Here is a 21886-nt window from a genome sequence, read left to right on the forward strand (position 1 = left end):
GATAAAATATACATACACCACATACAGATGTGCTGGTGGTGATTGTGTCTGTGTGTGCGCATGTATGTGTACTATGTGCACATGTGTACGCATGTGTCTGCATGCATATGTGTGTACGCGTGTGCATGTGTGTGCATACATGTACACGTGTGGTGGGGGAGGCAGCTATATGTGTGGATAATTTCATTGGCATTTGTAAAGAAAGGTCTTATATTCTTTTTTATTGTGTCTTATTGGAACGTCTGAAGCAGTTCCAGTTATCCAGCATTTGTGGACCACCTTCTCTGTCTCCTGCGTACAGGATCTGTGCTCACTCTCCCAGTTTCTCCTTGGGCTCGCAAGTCAGGCCCTCAGAGGAAGGCTCCTGTTCCATCACCCCTCGGGGTAGTGCCCAGGGCCTGTGAGGTTCTAAAACTATGGCCCATGATCCCTCCTTCACTGTGTCATTCCACCTGCAGTTGACCATCTACTGTGTCTTGGGTATCTTCTGACTAGTACGGAATGGCTCATTATCAATTTGTCACTTGATCTCTCTTCAGTGTGAATGATCAAATTAACATCAATTAGCTCCCACCAAGGGACTTCTACAGAAATAATATATAGCAAGTTCCGAATTATATCAGCCTTTCACACCAGGAGGCCGCTTCCCTCTGCCACCATGATCCTTGGAGAGCGTTGTGCCTCTCCCCAGATGCCAGGTGTGTGGCTTACAGCACATGCTGTCTCAGCCGCCAGGCACCCTCAGGTCTGGGCTGGATCATCTTCACTTAGCTGCTCGTCACTAGGGCAGACTTCGAGGCTTCCTTCTGTCCTTGGGCATCTGCTGCTCTTCTGACCTTGCCAAGCTCCTAGGATCATCCCATCTGCCATAGTCATTCACTCTGGATCAGGGAAGAATAAAGCCAACCCAAAGCGTAGAAACCCCCAAGGGCGATGGTGACTGGGTAAGGGAGAGTCTCCCCCATCCAGACACTTCAAGAATTTCTCCCCTCTCAACTGAAAACTTCCGGAGAGTGCTATTGTGCTCTAAGAGATGAGGAAAGAGGTGATTTCCAAAGACATGGAAAGATTTGTGTGAATTGTTGCAGAGTGAAATGAATAGGATAGAAAGAATAATTCATCCTGTTGATATTATAGCATCAATATTATAGAAATGAGCGATTAAAAATGGATTTTTTTTAGTTTTCCACATTCATTTCCACAAGATTTTAAGTTCCCAATTTTCTCCCCATCTCTCCCCTCCCCCTCCCTCAAGATGGTGTGCATTCTGATGACCCCTTCCCCCAGTCTGCCCTCCCTTCTGTCATGCCCCCCCCTTGTCCCCTTCCCCCTTATTTTCTTATAGGGCAAGATAGATTTCTATACCCCATTGCCTGTATATCTTATTTTCCAGTTGCATGTAAAAAGTTTTTAACATTTGTTTTTAAAACTTTGAGTTCCACATTCTCTCCCTTCTTCCCTCACCACCCACCCTCATTGAGAACCTATATTGAATTCAATATAGTTATACACATGTAGATATGCAAAACACTTCCATAATGGTCACGCTGTGAAAGATTTAATTTCCCTCCATCCTATCCCACCCCTCCCCTTACTCTGTTTTCTCCTTTGACCCTGTCCCTTTTCAAAAGTGCACCCGACTGCCCCCCCCATCTGCCCTCCCCTTTATCACTCCCTAGCCCCCTTACTAAAAATGAGCAAGTTTGAGGACCTATATAAACGGATGGAGAATGACATGAGAACAGTTTATGTGATTAATTACAGCAATGCTGCAAAAAGAAGCCGCTTTGGACCATCTGCGGCTCTAGAGACTGATAGTTGAACATGCCTTTCATTACAGCGGGCTGATGGCTTTAGGATGGAGGAGACATTTAGAGTTACTGTGCAGACAGTGATTTTGCATGTTGGTTACAAGAAAATTGCGGCCCCCCGCCCCCCATGGATTGTGGGCTGGGACAGAGAGAACATAGATTTCTGTCCATTTAAAATAATTTGAGGGTGCTGTGTGTATGTGTGTGTGTGTGTGTGTGTGTGTGTGAGTGAGAGAGAGAGAGAGAGAAGTGAAAAGTTGCAGATACTTTCAGACAAAGTCACCGTCTTATTAATTTTGCTTAATAAAGTTTCACTTTGTCCCATGTAGACTGCTGACAAAATGTGAGTAATCTGTATCTGGAATGTAAAAATGAAACCCATCAAGAAAAAGTTTTTTATTTAAGAAAAGCTAGTGGGTCCATCCAGCCTTTCTGCTCTCTGGGCCTTTTGTCTGCTCACTTAGTTCCAGACCAGCAGCCAGTTAAAAAGTTTTTTTTATCACCATACAGTGAGCCACCAACAGTCACAGACACCCCTGCCATGCTGTGAGGCAGGGCCACTGCCCCAGTTTTCTGCAAGTGGCCTCCCCAAGCCTCCACTCACATTGCTCCTGGGAGAGAATATTGACTGTGCTCGAGGACCAGGCCCCCATGGGTCAAGCCCCTCTCCCAGACTGCACTTCACCTCCGTCTGCTTCTGTAAAAATTTGCCTTCATTTCTGTATACTTAGAGATGCATTTCTGCAAGGATTATTAACACACGGAGAAGCAATTCAGCTCTTAAATAACAGGCCTTTTGGGTTCGATGCAGATCCTGGCCTGTTTATCTGGCATGATATATGCAGCATCTAGTAGAGTGGATAGACAGACTGATAGTTTCCCTTCTCCTCCTCCTCCCCACCTGGCCCTCTCCACTGGCCTTAGTGTGCCAAAGCACTCTGTCACTGGGAGCTAAGTACTGGCTGTCTGATGCCAGAGACCCTAAGCAGTGGTTTCCAGGGCACTAAGATCCAGCCTTCATCCATTTCCTTCAAACCCCCATGGCTCCTTCTTCCCCATTTCCAGCTCGACTCCCTCAGCCCTGGCCACTTGTCCAGTCTTGGCTTCTCTTTCTTTTCCAGAAGATGGTAGTGGAGGACGAGGAGACCGACTGGCTGCAGTGAAGTTGGGATGGACTGTTATAGCTGGTCACCTCCAGTCATTTGACCTCCTTTTTAAGTCTTTTTTATATTGTGGAATTCCTCATCAACAAACACAAATATTACAACTGACAAAGAACAAAAATATGAAATCATAAACTTATGGTCGTTTTGTTTTTTAAAATGTGCATATAAGTTAGTAACAAAGATGCACATTTGACCTGTTTACTTGTGTTCCCCTCTGAGCTTTTTATTTGCCTCTTTATTTTTCCTTCCTTCTTTTCTTCATTCCTTCTTTCTTAGGGTTAGGGTTGTTTTATTTCTTTATTCTTTTCATTTAAATTGCTGTAGTCATTTTCTATATTTTTTCTTGGTTAATGTTATTTCACTCTGCATCAGTTCATATGAGTTTTTTTCTTTCTCCAAATTTTTTATGTAATGGCAGTACAAAACAGGTCCACTCCATATGCTCTGCTAGAGGATAGCCCATTCTAATCCTCTGTCCTGGCCACTCTCAGGGAGAATGGGTAGTGTTTTGGTATAAAACAGCAAACACTGGGTGGACCCTTGATTTTTCCTCTCCACCTCCCAGCACACACACACAGAGGCATGCATACATGCACACATATGTACATACATACATACATACATACGTGTATACTCATGATGGTTGGAGGTGGAGGGTGGGGATCACAGGTGGGCCTGCATCAAATCTGTGTCAGGTAGGACTAGCCACTGATTCCAAAAGAGCTGCTCATGAAATAAACTTTCAGAGGAGTGATGCTGCCCTATGGCTCTTTCTGGAAGGTGTTGCATGTAACAGGCATTTCTCCTAAAGACTAGGGGAGGGCCAGCCCCTCCCAGCCTTGGCAGCTCTGGATTCATGTGCTCCCTCAGGGAGTCTCATGCGCCATCCCAAGTCGCAGGTGCCAGTTTTACTTCACGTTTCTTCCCTTGAGCACAGGTGCCTGACCAGTGATCCCAGGAGATCAGCTTCTCTGGAGTGGTTTCCTTGAGGGCTCCTCGATTCCTCCCTTGGTGCTGGCTTTGCTCTGGGGACAGTCATCATGCAGCCACTATGGCAATTCTTGGAAAAGGGCTTGCTGGAAGACATGGACCTTGAGGGAGACAATGGCGTTACAGAGACAGAGGCTTGGCTTAGCAGGCCTGCAGAAAGCTTTCTGTTTTCATAAGTATGTTAAGTATCAGCATCCCAGTAATGTAAGCCAGTACTTAGAACCTACGGCTTCATGGTTGGTTACATTTTGTCTGTGGGAGTCTTTTGGGCTCTTGACTTTTCTTTTGTTTGGAGGAGATAAATAGCCGTCCTATCCCTGACCCACACTGCACATCAGGCAACTTTCTACTCCCTTTTGGGGGAAATCCAAGATATGAGCCAAGCTTAAGCTTTGCCTTGGGAGCAGGGATTTGAGTCAGAAAATTCAAGAAAGAGAGCCTGACTCCTCTCTTCAGAGACCAAGTTCCCCCAGGATGAAACTCCATCCATGTGTTTGAGAGCTAAGGAGAGGGGAAAAGTGAGCCTTCAGCTCCCCTGTGCTCAGCAGGGTTCTGTATGTGTTTTTATAGTCATAGTCATACTTCTTATGGTGCAGTAATAATCCAACCAGTCAGTCAACAAATGTTTATTAAGTGTTATTAAGCCCCTGCTCTGTGCCAGACACTGACTGAGGGAAAGGGGATACAAAACATAATGACTAGAATAATCCCTACTCACAAGGAGTTTACATTCCAGATTGTGGGAGGCAGTAAATACCTAGATACATATGCACAAAATCAATATGAGAGAATAAATACCAAGAAGTGTGGAGTCATTAGCACAAGGTATATGGTGAAGGAGGGGATCAGGAAAGGCTCCATGGAGAAGGCTGTGTTGGAGATGAGTGTCAAAGTAAGAGAGGGACAGAAGGGAGGAAGAAATGGCTTTCAGGTGTGAGGAACAGCCAGGCAAAGATTCAGAGGCGGGAAAAGGAGGATTTTTTTGTGCTTCTGTTTGTTTTGCTGGCCATCTTCTTTATTTCCAGTTCTTGTAGTTTTATAAATATTTTGGTGTATGTGGAACCTTTTTTTGGAGTATATACCTATAAATGGATTTTCTGGGACAAAGCCTATGGACATTTTAGTCACTTTGGGGGAAAAATATAACTTCAAATTGTTTTCTCGGAGGGTTGAGCCAATTCACAGCTGTGCCCGAAATGGATTAGTGGGCCTGTGTTTTCACAAAATCTTTCCAACCCTGACTGTTTCCATCTTGTCGTCTTTTCCAGTTTGCTGGGTATGAGGTGAAACCTCAGAGTTGTTTTGGTTTGTTTTTCTTATTATTGGTGACTTGGCAGAATCTTTCATGTGGCTGTTAAAAAGAAACCAAATTCAGAGGGTTCAGAACAAGCATACTTAGGGTTCCATGGCCCCAGATTCTTTAAGGCAGTGGGGTCAAACTCAAAGGGAAATAGATCCCTGCCAGCCAAATACTGGCTTAGAAATTTTAAAGCTTTAAACAACATTTTAAAAATTAAATTTTTTTTTTTGCAGGGGGGAAGTCAGTGCAGTTGGGGGTAAGTGACTTGCCCGAGGTCACACGGCTAATAAGTGATAAGTGTCTGACACCAGATTTTAACTCGGGTCCTCCTGACTCCAGGGTCGGTGCTCTATTCACTGCATCACCTAGCCACCCCTAAAATTTAAAATTATAAAGGATAAAAAAGAAAACCACAGATTACTATTATCTATGTTTTGTTTTAATTTTTTTTATCATTGCTTTTTAATCTGGTTTGGACAACATTCAGGAGTTTTGTGGACCGCCTGGCCCTTAAGCTACCTGTTTGGCGCCTTTGCTCTGAAGACAGATCAGTCCAGGAAGGACAGAAAGCTCTCAAGATGAACTTCTGCTGACACGGAGAGAAGCAGTTCTGGTGCAGAAACACAAAAGCCTCAGTGACCGACTTAGGTCGAAAAGACATTTGTAGAAGAGGCAAACAAGGCCTGGCGACAGGCTGAGGCCAAAGAACGGTCTGGCGCTAGAGGAATGAGGAGATGAGTGAGCAAAGGAAGCACGATAGCGAGATTGGACCACCAGGGTGTGGGACGGCGGCGGCTCGGTTCTGGCTTGGTTCTGGGGGCCTGTGCTGCTCAGGGGCCATGGTGTGGAAGCCTCGGCTTTCCAGTTGCGTATCTCAGGAGGGTCATTGATAAACTGGAGAAGACTTCCGAGGAAGGCAACGAGGTGAGGGGCCCTTGGTTTAGGTCAGAAAGGGGAAGGATGGACCTGTCTTTTTTTTCTCGCTCATTTTACAGATGAGGAAACTGAGGAGAAGAGGGTTAAGTGACTTGCTCAGGGTCACACAGCTAGTAAGTGTCTATGACCAGATCTGAATTCCGGAAGAGGAGTTGTCCCACCTCCAGGCCCAGCGTCCGTCTGCTGAGATGCCCCCTAGCTGCCCTATCACGCTGTAAAGGATAGAACAAAAATGTGAATGCAGGCTCAAGCAGGGCGTTCTCTTCTCCAGGGCCAGTAATTGACATTATACCGTACTCTATGTTTGGCAAAGTGCCTTCCTGACATGGATGATCATACAAGAGCCTTACTCCAGTCCTGCGAGACAGTGATACAGGCTTTATTGTCTTCCTTTGGTTTGGTCATGGTCGCACAACTGGTCCGGTGTCTCAGGGCTGAGATCTGAATTCGTCTCTCCTAACTCGAGCCCCCCCGTGTGAGAGTGTGTTGTCATAAGAGCCCCGAACCCCTAAGCTGATCTTCGGCTGCATTGGGAAGTCCAGAATGACCCTGGCACGGATGGTCGTGGTGTCTTCAGCTCTGGTCAGGCCTAACCTGGAGCATTCATTTCTGGGTTGTGTATTTTAGGAAGGTCATTGATAACTGGACAGTACTTCACAGCAAGGCAACTAGATGGTGAGGTCACCACAAAATCCAGAAGGTCAGCAATTTAACAGCCTTGGGTAGAAGAGCTTAAAATGACAGGATGTTCACAGTCCAGACAGTCGCTCCAGGAACCAAACCCCAAACTTTGCCTTTGGGTAACTTTGTTATATTTAATTACATTTGTATGTATTCTTTTCATTTCTGCTCACTACTCTCCCTTTTCAGTTTCTTCCCTTCCTTCACCTTTCCCCCTTCTATCCTGTGCATGTCTCCCTGGATACCTCAGGACTCTGGAGGCAGATTTCCATGGACACTAACCATTTTGGAAACCTGGGACACTGTGGAGGAAGGAAGAGAAAACAATAAGCATTTACACCTAGGCTGATTCCCTGCATAGCAATCCCAATGCACCTTGGCTTCAGTTTGTGTCCTTGGTGCCATGATGTGAAGCCAAGTTGGGCGAGTGCTGCTGGATGGTTTGTGCCATTCCTTCATTGCCCTTGATTGACTCTGGAGGGCTCCTCATCGCATCTCCTGTAGCCTCTCTGAATAGCTTTCTGCCTGCAGCATGGATGTCATTTAATATTCATGGATAAAAAATGACAGTGAGTCAACCAATATTTACCTAGTTGCCAGCTAATCTGAAGACTGCATCTGATGGCTGAGATTGGGTGGCAGGGAGTGGGGGTAGGGGTGGTGGTGGAGAAGGAGCTCTGCACTCGAAGGTGGAAGATATGACTCTGAGTCCTGGGCCTGGCCCCAGGTGAGTGACCTTGCGTCACTCTCTTCTTGGGACCTCAGTTTCCTTAGATGTTAATTGAGGGGGAATCGATAATCTTCCTTCTGAATCTAAGATCTTATGATTTCAAGGGTCCTTTATAGCCACAGATTTGTAGAATCCCTAAATTGGAAAGAATCTCAGTGGCTGTCTACTCCAACCCCTACTTAGACAAGATTCCCTTCTGGCATAGCCTAGTAAGTGGAGGAAGTTTCACAGAATGGCAAGAGTGCTGGCTTGGGGTTGGCTGACCTGAGTTCAAGTCCTGGTTCTTCCTCTCTCTGCCCTTGAGACCTTGGGAGAAGGCTGGTAACTTCTCTAGGCTTTAGGTTCTTCCTATCTAAAAGGGGGGGTGGGTTTGGACCCTCCAGCCTCACTTTCCTGCTGGGGGTTGGGCAACCTTTGTTTAAAGAGTTCTGGTCTCTAAGCGGTCATTGTGCAAGGCTCAAATTTCACAATAGTGTTTGCCCTCCCAAAGCCAGCATTTGACAGGCCCGTGGAGCCTCTCAGGAATGACCTGAACATGCACTGTTGTCCTAATTGCTAAACTCCACTCATCTGTGTACCCATTTACCACTTGTATCTTCCTGGGAAGTCAGTCAGCCTCCTTGGGACTCAGGTTCCCTGTCGGTCAAACGTTAGAGTTGGACTTGAAAGTCTCAGAGGGTCTTTCCAGCTCCACATCTATGAGGGATGATCAGCCCCTTCTCTGGGCCTTCGAGGCTTACGCTTCTCAATATGTAGAACATCTCGGAAGTACTTGAAAAGCCCCAGGATTCACAGCTGGGAATGGCCTGAAAAGGATGACTTTACCCCTCTTCATGTTCAGAATTGGTGTTCCCAGGACGCAGAGGTCAGAAGTCCTTTCACCATCTTTGGTCTGTCGCTGTCCCTCTTGAGAACATTCTCCCAAAGCTCCATGGATGTGAGTTTCCCTTCTTGCTTTACCAGGTGAATGGGATGGGGGGTGGGGAATCAGTTAAAACCGTGGGAACTGGGCATTGGGTGCATTGTAGACTGAAGCCTCCTGAGCCTGTGAGCTTTGGGGTGGGGGTTAGTGCTCAGGGTGAATATTACTCTGGAGATGGGGGAGCAGCCGGCTCAGCCAGGGTTCTTGCTGTGTGTGCGGACCTGCCAAGGGATTGGACAGCTCATCTCTCAAAAATAATGACTGACCTTCATATAGTGTTTAAAGTTTCACAAAGCAGACAGTGTCGTAGTAAAGTCACTGGCCCTCGACTCCAAGGCCCTGGTTCTCTGATGATGATCCCCCGAATGACTTTGGGCTAGTCACTTTACCTCAGTTTCCTCATCTAAACTTACCACCATGCTCCTAACTCCATCCCTGATGGCCACGGCCGCCCTTAGCCTCGGCTCCCCTCTGACTAGAGAGCTGGAGGGTAGAGTAGCAAATCCTCACAGTATTGTCCTTTTTAGGGAGCAGAGACTGGACTCTCAGCTCATTCCACTCTGGTCAGCCTGGTTTTGACCCCATACTTCCTGGTATTCCCCTTCCACTTTTCTCAGGCCCTTTAAGATTAGGAGCTCCTTGAGGGCAGGTACTGGCTTCTTATTTTAAATTAAGTGTAGCTTTAGCACAGTGCCTGACATTTTATGAATGATAATGATATTAGTGTCATTAATGCCGCATCATAATGATTAATATGAATAAATGGCGATGATGATTATTAATATTTCTATGCTTGGTAGGTAGGCTATATGAGGTTTTCAGGACTGAGTGTTTTATTTTCTCTTTGTATCTTGTTCCTAGCACACAGTAGATATTTATAAATGCCTGTTTGCCTGGGAACCCTGAAAGACTGATGTTGAAGTTGCACAGAAGTTAGTTTTCCAAATGTTTTTTTTTTGGGGGGGGGCATGTTTCTGATAATCCCTGAGCTTGGTGGCTGCATCCGCAGAAGGGCACTGGTGCCCTGGCTCCAGTCCCACATGCAGCTTGCCAAGATTGGCTTGATCAGAGGAGCCCCTTGATGAGACCACAGAGGTCTCCTATGCAGTGCAGGGTGACCAAAGCTTGACACTATTTCCAGAAAACCTTGAGAAAGCTGCAAATAAAATCCGTGTGGGGGCAGGCTTATTGTCTGGGGCAGGCCAGGCCCAAAAGCCCTAGTGACTCCTGGATCTGGTGTGCCAGAACGTGAATGGAATTTCTCAGGCTTAGCTGCAAAGTACTTGAATAAACAGAAAAGGGAAACACATCAAGTTCAGTGTCTCTGCCTTAGGGCCTACATTTTTTTTTTCTTTGAAAATTTTCCCCAATTCACATTTCCTGGAAGTAGGGTCCTGTTGGCTCAGGAGGAGGGTTTGGTTATTGTAATCAGACTCCAAAAGGAAGTCCCCTTTGCCAGTGGAGTCCCCAGAACACTGGCAAGTTCTGATCTTGATTGGGTCCTGAGCTGGGTGACCTCGCAAGGGTTTTGGTTTTTTAAATTTCTGAGCCTCAAGTGGCCCCGCTACAAAGTGAAGGGGCTGGATTAGTGAAATTACAAGGCCTCCTGGGCTTTGACTCTGAGTGGAGACTTTTTTTTGCCATCCTGGTGAACTTGAAAGAGCTAATCCTTGAAGAGAAGCAGGTTCTCAGGTTGGGGAAGGGGCAGTAGTCCTGGGGTCATAGGATCATGGGTGTAAACTGGAAAGTGCCTTAGATCATCAAGCCTCAGCCCTCATTTTACAGAGGAGCAAGCAGGCTGCCTGGGGTGAGATCTGAAGCCAGTTCTGGCTGAAGCTAGGTTCTCTTCTTGCCTCTGATCCTCACTAGAGTTGTAACCCTGAGCGAGTCTCTGTCTCCCAGAGCGTCAGTCTCTTCACCAGTAAAATGCAAATAATGATGCTTATAACCCTTGTCTTGGCAGCCAGATGGTACAGTGGGTAGGATGCTGGATTTGGAGTCAGGAAAACCTGTGTTTGAATTCTGCCTCAGACAACCTGGACCAACTAGTAATATGAAGATAGAAGAATGAAAAAGAATTTACTAAGTACTTCCTATGTACCCAGTAATGTGTGAATACGGATGGTATATACTGATCCAGTGTATACATTGTGGATTCAGATATAAAAGCAAAGCCAGGCCCTGCACTCAAAGAATTTCCATTTTAATGGAAACAACATCCATCTGGTATTGGTGTCTGGGGAGGAAAGGAGCCTTTTATCAGGAAAGTTATAGGGATGGTTAGTGGGGACACCTTGGATTCCATAAACACTTATTAAGCACCTGCTGTTTGCCAGGTACAGTTTGATGCACCCCATCTAGGAACATTGACAAGACTGATTTCCCCATGGGTCAGGATTCTGGAACTGGAGGAGAGGTGAGGCTGGCACCTCTGGCGGCTGCAGGAGAGTAAAGTGAAATGTGGCTAGAGCTTCTCCTGAAATTGCTGTCTGGAAGAGGCACCCCCAGCCAGGAGAGAGGGGCTCCAGGACTGAAACTCTTCCAGGGAGGAGAATATAAGAGTATGAAACAGCACCAGAAATGTGGTGTTGGCACTTTAAAATCTAGTTATGACCCTTAAGACATTCAGAGACTGTAAGGCTTTGATACGGATCAGTAAACTCAGATGTGCATTGATCCAGGGGACAGCTAAAGTCATAGATCAGAGATTTAAAGTTGGAAGGTGCTCTGAAACCGTCCAGCTTCCTACCTGCCCCTCTCTTTATGCCCCTCTCTTTAATAAATAACCATTAAGCACCCACTGAATGTTAGGTGAAAAGGGCGATACAGAGTTTAGCTAATGTGTGGTCCCTGTCCTCATTGAGCTTCTACTCTGGGAGAGGGAAAGAGCTATAAACTGATAAACCAGAGAGATCTGCCATCTCATCAGTTCCAGTGTTCCCTCCAGTAATCCTGGTCTGGAGCCGTTCACACTTGTACTTCCTGAGGTGCTGATGACTGATTTGAATCTCCCCAGAATTTTGCAAGTCCACCACCCATCATGCTGGAAGTCTCCCTCACTTTCTCTTGATTTTGAGGGGCCCTCATCCCAGTTTTCCTGATGACATCTTTTCTTTCTGTTTAGTTTCTTTGCTGCTTAGATACTCTTGGCTCTTCACAGCCTCACAGGCATCTCCATCACCTGCTGTGATTGATACTCATTTTCTATTCTTCAGATACTGTTGTCTTCCGTGTCTTGCAGCTTATACAGTAACATGCCTTGAGTAATGTACTAAGAAGAGGGAGAAGCTTGGGTTGATTAACTTGGTTTCCAGTTTCCTAAAGGTCACATAACCTGCTCTCCTCCTTCTGTTCAATCCTGGGCCCAACTTCTTGTCCATTTGCCCTGGTGGTCTTAGGTGTGCATACTGATGGACAAGCTCTGTAAGATGTCTAGCCATTGCAGGTCATGATCTGGAAAACAGACATTTTTCATGTGCTTGATCTTTCTTGTATGGATGGTTAGGCAAAACTCTTCTAGAACTAACTATAATAACGGATGTAGAATTGTGGAATCACAGAATTTTAGAGTTAGAAGGAGCCTCTGTGGCCATCCAGACCAATCCATGCTTGAATGGAATCTCTTCTGTAGAGGAGACATAGTCTTCAAGCCTCTTATGTGGGAGCCCACCACTTCACCCGCCTTGTTATCTCTAATAGCCTAAATTTGTCTCTGTACTTTCCTGCTTCTGTCTTCTGGGACCCAAACAGGACAAGCTGGATCCCTTTTCTGCCTGTTAGTCCTTCAGACACTTGCCAAGGCCTCTCCTTCCCCACCCTCAGCCCCCAACCTTATCTTTCCCAGGCTAAGCAGAATACTCAGTTGTTTGGATCCTAATGGATCTCTCCATTGTAAGATGTACTAAGTGAGGGCTGATGTGATAAAGGGTTATTGATGGGGGAGAATCTGGCAAGGCATTTATCTTAGGCTCAAAATTAAAGAATGGGTTCAATAGGTGGTTCAAAAAATGAGGAGTTTCATTCTCACAATACTGCATGGGCTCATGGGAAATTTAGATCCTTAGAAACTTTTTTGGTAAAGTAGAATTTCTTATCTTCAGGTAATTTTAAACCAAAGGATAGAGCTTAAAACTCGGGGAATAATTTTATGTCTTTTTCATTTTTTGAAAAAAAGTATATTGTTATAGATATTTTATTGATAATCCTAAAAAAAAAGAAACTTCCTTGTCATTTCCCAAACCACTGCTACAGAAACCTCTTCCTACTTTCTTGTTGCTGTGCCGGGCACCGCCATGCTCCCAGGCCCAGAGGCCCCCAGCCTAGGAAGGGTCATCCTGGACTCCTCACTCTCTCCCTCAGCCCCACCCCAGCCAATCTTTACCAAAGTCTGTCTGTTTCTCCTTTGAATATGCTTCCTTCTCGTCTCCGACACAGCCTCCAGTGTGGGGCAGGCCCTCATCACCTCATGTCTGACTATTCAGATAACCTGCCTGCCTCAAGTCTCTCCTCACCCTGATCCATCCTCCACGCAGCCGTCGAAGGGACCTTCCCAAAGCCCGTATCTGACCTCCTGCCACCCCCGTTCAGTCCGCTCCAGTGCTTCGTCACTGCTTCCAGAATCAAACCTAAAATCCTCTGCCTGGCTTTTAAAGGCCTCCAGAGCCTTTCCAGTCTTTCTTGACCTTGCTCACCCCTATGTGCCCTGCAGGGCGGCGACCTTGGCCTCTTGCCTGTTCCTTTTCTCTGGCTTCCCCCGTGCCTGGGACGCTCTGCTTCCTCGTCAGCCTCCCAGACTCCCTGGCTTCCTTCGAGCCTCAGCTGAAGTCCCATCTCCTGCAGGAGGCCTCTCCCTGCTCCTTAACTTTCAGTACCTTCCTCTAAGATGATCTGCATTTGGCCGCCCTCCAGAAACAGCCACCTGAACATCGCCGTGTGCTTGGTCTTCCTCACTGGACGCTGAGCTTCTGGACAGCGCCTGGATTTTCCCTTTCTTTGAATCCCTGCAGCCTCGACACAAAGTAGGTGCTTAATAAATGCTTGATCACTGTTGCCTGACGAACTCTTAGAACAAAGTATGGAGTTAAACAAAAACAAAGCAACTATAAAATGGGGGTAGGAACGGCACCTCTTCCCCACAAGAGAAGGTTTTGAGGATCAAATGGCATATTTGGAAGTCATTTAGCACAGCGCCTGGTACGTAGTAGGGACTTAATAAATACCCCCCCTCCCCCTTTTATCTCCCATCTCTGTGCTTTTTTTAGAGACCATTCCCCATGCCCTGGATGCGCTCTCTTCTTGTCTTCACCTCTGAGAGTCCCGAATTTCCTTCAAAGCCCAGTTTAGGGCTCACCTCCTCCAGGATTCCCCTCTTTGCTGGTCATTCCCTTTAGAATTTACTTTGCATTTATTTATCAACATATATTCTGTATCCTCCCAAGAGAATGTGAGCTAATACAAGGCAGAGACTGGGTTTTTTTTTGCCTTTTTGGAGGGCAGTTGGGGTTAAGTAACTTGCCCAAGGTTACACGGATAGTTTTTTTGTGTGGGTGTTAAGTGTCTTGGGCCGGAACAGAACTCGGGTCCTCCTGACTCAGGGGCCGGAGCTTTACTCACTGCGTCACCTAGCCACCCCCCAACTGGTTTGTTTTTAGACCAAGTTCTAGCAGCTAGCACACAGCCTTGCATAGGGCAGGCCTTTAATATTTTTTTTTGTGTATATATATATATATTTGTCGAATGGGATTATTTGTTTCATTTGTCTTCATTAAATAAACACAAGGGATGGGCTCCATCTAATGTTTTCTCCTTGGCAGGAGAGTGAAGCTAAAGGTGTTTCTTGTTTCTTTGTCGCTCCTCTGGGGTCTTCATTTATCTGGACTGAATTGGAGATGATCTTTTATTCCCTATTTGTGGCGAGGTCTGGACCAAGCCTTTTTCCTGTTCTTTCTCCCAGTGTCATTTTCCCGGCTGACGTGGGGCTGCTATTTGCAGTGTGGGAATCTAGCTGTCGGAAATGAGCTGGTGTGAGAGTCTGGCCCAGTGTTTGTTTTCTTTTTTACCCGTAGAATGTATTTTACGTCTCTGTCATTTAAGTTTGGGTTTGCTGCTAGTTGGTCAGGCTCTCCAGACATTGTGGTTCCCGGTGTCTGTAATGCTGTTATGGGGAGCCTGTCCCATTATGGGCTGGGTCGCATCCAGGAGAAGAAATGAACTCTTGGTGACAAGCTGATTTGTGTTGCTGCTGCCTTCAGATGGATCTCTGATTATTAAGATATCCTTGAAGGCCAGCTTGGCCATTTATTTTCATTTTCTCAGAATGTTTTATGCAGGTTGTTTTCCCTGGGCTTGTAGAAATCCCAGAGATTACTTGCAATGTTTTTGTGTGCCTGAGTGGAAAGCCTTTGTTCCAGGCTTAGACCACATAGCCCCCCTTTCCCTCCTGATTTGTCTTGATCAGACTGCTCTTCGAGCCCCTTCCTCTGGGTGACTGGGGTGGTTGATGAGAGGGGTTACTCTCCTTTGGGACTGGCCTATCTCTCCAGCCACTTTCTCTGCTTCTTACTCTGTGGAACTAGTTTCCTTTCAAACCCAGCCACACTAAAGGGTTAATAGTAGCCGATGCCTGACTTGTATGTCCGGTTAACTGTCTGTACTGCGCCTGACTTGTGGAGGCAGCTAGGTGGTAAAGTGGATGGAACACTGAGCCTGGATTCATGAAGACCAGGGTTCAGATCTGACCTCACATTACTTACTCTCTGTGTGACCTTAGGCAAATTACCTAACCTCTGTTTACCTCAGTTTTCTCAACTGTAAAATGGGGATATTAGTAGCCTTTATCTCACAGTGCTATTGGGAAAGAATCAGATGAGATCAGATTTTTAAAGAGCTTAGCACAATGCCTGGCATGTATGCCTGGTACTATGCTTGTTTCCTTCCTTTCTGCTCTGGGAGCTGAAAAAAAGAACCAATGACTCCAGTTTTTAACTCAGAGTCCCCAGCCAGAAATCTTGCTCTGGCAGGTCCGATCTCTCTCCTCTCTTGGACCAGCTCCAGTACACCCCTCTCCCTACTTCATCCAGGCAGTCAGTAGGATACAGTTTGGTATTGCCATGGATCAAGGGCTTTGTCACATTTTCTAGTTTGAGAAAAGTAAGTAAACTTGTAAACACAAAAGAGTAAATGCCTCCTCGGGAAGCATCAGATTCAGGGGAATGGGGTGGGAGAAGAATGAAGATCACTGGTGCCCATCTCCTGCCAGTCTGGGCTCAAATCTGTACCCTGGGACCTGGAGCCATCAATATTTCCTTGCTTCTCGGTAGCACTTTCCTCATTCTCTCTAGACCAGAGGTGGGAGGGGCAAGCTCTCAGCCCATGGAAAGGGCAGAATTCTTCAGTGGAGTCAAGGAGGAGGCTCTGGGGAACTTCTGCTCTAACTGTACAGACTTCCATGTCTAGCATCCTGATCTCCTTCCTCATAGGGCTGAACACTGTGCCGGCACATCTTAGGCTATCAATAAATGTTGATTGGTTGATTGGTGCTTGTAGAAGCTGAGATCAGAGAGTTCTACATTCCTCCCTGGGGCCAGAAGTTTTATAATCACTTGCAAAATTTATTGCTGCACACTTTCAGTAGTGAAATATCCAGAATCTCTCTCAACTCCCATCACCACCTCTCCCTTCTCAGCTCAACTGATGGAGCCATGAGATAAGGTCAGAGATAGGAGATGTTGGCATGGTTAAACAGTGTTAACACCCCTTAAAGAGTGGCTACTCTTCTGTCACTTCATTGAATCAGAAAGGGCAACCTGTTTGGGTGGACTGAAAATCCACAATATTCCTGGGAGGTTTAAGTAGATAACCCCTAGAATCAGCCAGCAGTTTGAGAATTGGGGACTTTATAGGCAGGAAGAGTCCCCTTAGGGGGAGGAGAAGATTTTCTCTTTGGATTTTCCATTGCCCTTGGCATTTAGCAGCAGTGATTCATTCATTTGAAGTCAAGGTCAAGAGGGTTTGAGACCCAGCTGAGGGAGCAGAGGCATATATTCCAAAAAGACACAGACACAGATAGAGAAAGGCAATCATTCAAGGCCATTAACATCTTTAAGAAACGTGACCTCTGGCAGGAAGAGAGCTAGCTGACTGTGGGCTTGAGAGAAAGCTGGCCTTGGCAGTGAAGAGCTGAGATGCAGAGTCAGCAGAGAACGGACTTTGAGACCCTGCAGTGCCAGAGGAGGGAGTAGCCCTCGTCACATGTGTTCCTTACCGTCTTTGTCACCTAAGTGTGGATCCACTCTTCCTGTAGACTTGGTGGGCATTTGTGGAGACTTGTACTCCAGGTTTATGGGCAGGGAATGTTTTAACCGCTGTTCCTAATACATTTTTGCTAGTAGCTAATTGTGTCTATTAGTTGACTATTGATGGGAATCACATCAAACTTATGATCCACAGTGGTAGGAGCTCAGATCAGCATGGTGCCCTGGAAACTTGGGGACCCCACCGAGGACTGTAATTTTGGGCTGGAGGAGTACCACACGTGGGTTCTAGATGAGCACAGTAGCAAAACAGAGCAAAGCAAAAGCAGCAACGTAGGACCACAAGTTCAGAGCTTGAATGACCTCTTAAGACTCTCTAGTGCATCTCCCTCATTTTGTCCATTAATTCATAGTCCTTTCTTTAATGGTCCTTCATCAAATATGATTTTCATTGGATTGTGGCCAATCTAGAGCGGGTTTAACATTCCTACTGATCTGTGTTTGTTTATGTTCTAATACAAAGTCAGTTTTGTGAAGGCACCATACACAGTGGAGAAGTGTGTGTACTCCTTTCTGGCGAGTGTGAGGCAGGATTGGAAGCCATATCTTCCTTAATGTGAATTCAGTGCCCTAGTCTCTGCCAAGCTAACTCTCAGTAGGATTACATATTAATAAACATGCCTAAATGTTAGCATACATGAAGACAAATGACAAAACTGTGCATAGCTAATGCAAAAAATGTATCCACAATCCGTGTTATCATATGTAGCAGCAAGCACCCGCTGCTAGCACAGGTTCTTAGATCTGCTTTTCTAAAGGAAAGCAACTCAAAATGGGTTAACAATCTTACTTTAATCAAACATATGTCATTTACCTAGTTCAGGGGAAAAAGTCAGCACCCTGAAATTCAGAGAATACAAACAGAAGTTACAAGCAGACAAAAAAAAAATACAGACCAGGAGACAGGGCTTCCAGCCTGTCTCTTCTGACCATCACATCTATATCTAGTTAGTTACCAGAGAGGGAAGCGCCAACATCTGGGTTTTCAAAGCCAGGGGGCTCGATGGCCGCCCAGAGTCTCATCTGGCCAAATCATACAACTCTGCCCAAAGTGAGCCTTAAAGCAGAACCTCATATCAGGGTTTATATAGCCTTCTCCTGGTCCAGAGAATGTTACAAGCTTTGTGTCCCACTGCCCAATCACAAAACAACAAGGTGTGGGCATTCCTGAAAAACAAGCCTCCCCCGGCTCCATGTGACCACATTCAGCCGATTAGGGGGCAGAGCATATTTTCAAATCAGGGAAGGTTCTCAGTCACTTAAGCCTACCTGGGGGCCAAGGGGCAGGGAAGATTCTTCAGATTCCCATTCCCATTACATCCTAACAGCTGATTAACATGAACAACAAAATAAAACAGGAGCACATTCAGAAGGTGGAGTAATTACCATGGGCCTCAGTGAGCAGTGAGCACTGCCTTTTGGCTAAACCTCCAGTTTCCTTTATGGTATCATAAGTCTGGGCACAGATAGACTAGAGCTACCCCTCTTGTGTGCAGATGTTTACTGTGCTCCCAGTTGTCTCTGAGCTAAATGATGGCATCTCTATCAGACCCCTCGTTGTGCGTTCCTAAACCTGAACTTGATGGGGGCGGGGGTAGATTGGCTATCTGTGGTTGAAGTTTAGGCAGGAAAGGCGGTACCTCTGGGTTTAGTCCACTCTCCTTCTCGGAAAGGAGAAGGCTGTTTCTGATATGCTTCAGACTGCACAAGGAGGGACCGATCACTTGAACTTGGTAATCTGAGCAATTTGTCCATCATTTCTATCTGCTTGCACATCAGAGAGTTCAACTGAATCTTCTATGGGAACTAAGTGATTGTGGTGGATTGTCTTTCTTGAACCCCCACCAGCGTCTCCAACTACTGTAAACAAGACAAGGCTCTCCACAGCCCAGTAGGACGTAGCTTTCCATTTTTTGCTTGCTGACCCTCTCACGCCACGAACACTGAAGCTTCTCAGAAAAACTCTTTCTCTTCATTGAAGGCCCTGCCAGTGAGGACAGGCAGCATTCCATCTCCTGTTTCTGCCAAAGCTCTTCTGAGCTGACCTCCTCCTAGGTGCTTAGATTCTTTCTCACTTGAGAGGCCGTGATGGTTGGGAGGGTCTTTGGGTCTCCCACCCTCTGAGACTAAAGCACAAGTCAGTAGACTGCAGCTGTCATTCAGACACCAGAAGGTGGGGGAGGCAGGGAAGGCCATGGGGTCATTGCTGAGGGAGCTGTAGTGACTTGCCTAGGTCACTGAGCTTGTACTTTTAGAGGCAGGATTTTAACATAGGACCCTTCTGAAAACAAGGTTAGAACTCTCTTGATTATACTACCACTGCCCCTTATCAATATAACACCAATACAAAGCTAGGGAGGACTCTTCCCATAGTTTTAAAGAATCTCATATGAATTCATTTCCCCATCTTTCTTAATATTCTGGAGCCCTATTGCTGTTTAAAAACAAGATATGCTCCAGAAGAGTTCTGATCTGTAGGAATCAGGATTTTTGTGGGCCCTCTCTCCACCCCAAACTAGGGCCAAGCCCGACTGTTTTCACCAGCCCCTTTCTCGCACCTCTTCCTGATTTAAAGAACTCTTTTCAGTGATGACTCTTTAAGGGGATTAAGGAATTCCTGCAGAAGACATTTTAGTTAGAGAAAGACCTCGACTTCTTCCAGAGGAGGCATCTGGGCTCTTGGCCAGAAGCCTGAGAAGACTACCCATGATCTGTCCAATGCAGGGTTTCTGAAGACTTAACTCTTTTTGGAGACCACCTGTCCTAGAGAGGCATCATATAGAAGCTGTGACAGAAAGGTGCCCAGCCCGATAATGGCACCGTCCTCTCAACTCCCTGGTGGACTTCACAAGCTGGTGGTTGCACGTAGTCTCTATGTGGTAGAGGAGAGGGTCCCTGAGCACAGAGAGATGCCCTCAGAAGCCCCCAGCTGGCCACCCTGCTTGGTGGAACCAGACCTTCTCTGCCACCTTTGGCAGAGACTTCTCTCTATCTCACTGTGAAAGACACATGCCTTTTTTCCTTCCCCTCTGCTCTTACCGTCACCTCTTCTAGAATGTTCTGAGCTTTTCTAAAGTGATGGTTTATGATTTTTCTTGTTTCTGCCTTTCTCTGCTTTTATGTGGAAATCTGTCAGCAAACTCAGCAAGGAGGATCCATTCGTCTTTGAAAAAGACCTTGCTTCTGAATGTGTCATTTCGAGATTTTCTCTGAATTTTTGTAAAGTGATGTCATTCTGGGCTCTGAAATATGTATGCACACATATGCCTGCATTTAATGTCGTGGGTTTCCTTTGTCAGCCTGGACTTTGTGCATTTAAAAACATGATTCTGAGAAGGGGTCTGTAGGCTTTGCCAGATGACTGCCAAAGGTGACTGTGACCTGAGGGAGGCTAGGGTCCCCTGACGGAAATTACACTGGAAAACCTTTCCAGCTATTGTTAATTGTGGGTAAATATTATTTCTGAAGGAGTTCTGGGTATATCTATATATGTTAATGGGTGTGTGTGCCTGAATGTGGATGGATCTATAGGGCAGCATGGGATAGTGGATAGGAAGCTAGTCTCTGAGCCCAGAGGCCTGGGATTCAAATCCTACCTTTCTCATATTAATGACTGTGGGCCTCATTTCACTGACACCAATTACATCCCAGGTCTATAGGAAAATTTACATTTGCACACTGAGAAAGTATGAACATGTAATCTAGTAAGAATGAATGAATTAGCAGGTGAATGAGGAATAGTGACCAGGGAACTGTTTTCTTCTGAGAAGTCACAGAGCTGGGGCCAGAGCCCAAAGGAAGCAGCTGGGCACATTCAGTCCAGAAAGAATGAGAAAGTACCTCATCTATCTTCACTTGCCTGCGCCTTAGAGGGGAACTTTCAGAGGGGCTCTGTAAGCTCTCTGTGCTCCCTGGAGCCTAATCCAAGGAGGCTTGTGGTTCTCCCCTCCCCTCCCAACCCTGGGTTGCTTCCTAATTCCTCCTGGATGGGTTCTTGCAGTGACAGCACTCTTCTATTTGACTTGTGACCTCAGAGACAATCTATGCCAATATTCAGTTTTGCACATCTAATGGTTTGGGGGGAAGTCCTTTTATGTACCAGTGTAATGCAGCTGAGTGGACTCTGGAGCCCAGGTCGGGAGAGGTAGGTTCATGGCTCTGCCTCTTATTACCTGGATGTGAACTTGGGGAAGTGAGACTTAATCTCCTTGGGCCTCAGTTTCCTCACTTGTAAAATAGAGGTTGGATTCTGTTTGATCTCTGGGATCCCTTCTAGCCCTAGGCCTATGACCTGAGACCCTAGGAACAAGGACCTAGGGGTCCTGATACCAGCCGTATATGTTGAGATTCTTGGATACATGTGATTGCTCTTTTAGTGGGGAATGGAATCGAGGCCTGGAAGTCTGGAGTCCTTCCTAACACATCTCTCTCCCTGTTTCAGGTTATGGTCAGACAGGTCCAATGAGTCAGAGAGCCGGCTACGATACCATCATGTCTGCTGTTTCTGGTCTCATGCACATCACAGGGCCAGAGGTAAACATTTCTGATGATCACACAGTAAAACATAATCTTTTCTTTTTTTATTTTTATTTTTCAAATGCTTTATTAACTTCTGATTTACATCATTCGTTTCTGCCAGATTTTGAGTTACAAATTTTCTCCCCGTATTTCCCCTACCCACTGCCCCAAAATAGCAGTCCCACAGGATATCCCCTCCTCCAATCTGCTCTCTCCCATATTTTCTCCCATACCCCTTTTGACTTTTCCAGTGGATCTCTATGCCCCAGTGCCTGTATATCTTATTTCCCAACTACATATAAAATAATATTAAATTTTTTTTTAAGCAATCAGGGTTAAGTAACTTGCTCAAGGTTACACGGCCAGTTATTTCTGGGTGTGGTGCTGAGTGTCTGAGCCCGGGATTCGATCTCCAGGTCATGCCAACACTGGGGCTGGTGCTCTTCCTTGCTGTGCTACCTGGCCGCCCCAGTAAAATAGTATTAATAATAGTATATATATGTGTGTATATATATATATA

The 21886-nt window shown here is 46.0% G+C and overlaps 1 protein-coding gene across 3 annotated transcripts in view; it reads left to right on the forward strand.

The window, feature by feature from the left end:
* Positions 1 to 21886, forward strand: part of SUGCT (succinyl-CoA:glutarate-CoA transferase) — a 667680-nt gene that overhangs the window by 38688 nt on the left and 607106 nt on the right. For all 3 annotated transcript variants that reach the window (XR_011167603.1, XM_069084394.1, XM_069084395.1), the window contains exon 7: positions 21290 to 21381. Coding sequence is in view for 2 of the 3 variants with exons in the window: in XM_069084394.1 (XP_068940495.1) it covers positions 21290 to 21381 (92 nt within the window). In the remaining variant the exon portion in view is untranslated. The remainder of the gene's footprint in view (positions 1 to 21289; positions 21382 to 21886) is intronic.

Source organism: Petaurus breviceps, unplaced genomic scaffold, assembly GCF_028583685.1.
Source record: "Petaurus breviceps papuanus isolate PSGF00001 unplaced genomic scaffold, PetGlider_PUasm1.0 174, whole genome shotgun sequence".
NCBI classification, from domain to species: Eukaryota; Metazoa; Chordata; class Mammalia; order Diprotodontia; family Petauridae; genus Petaurus; species Petaurus breviceps.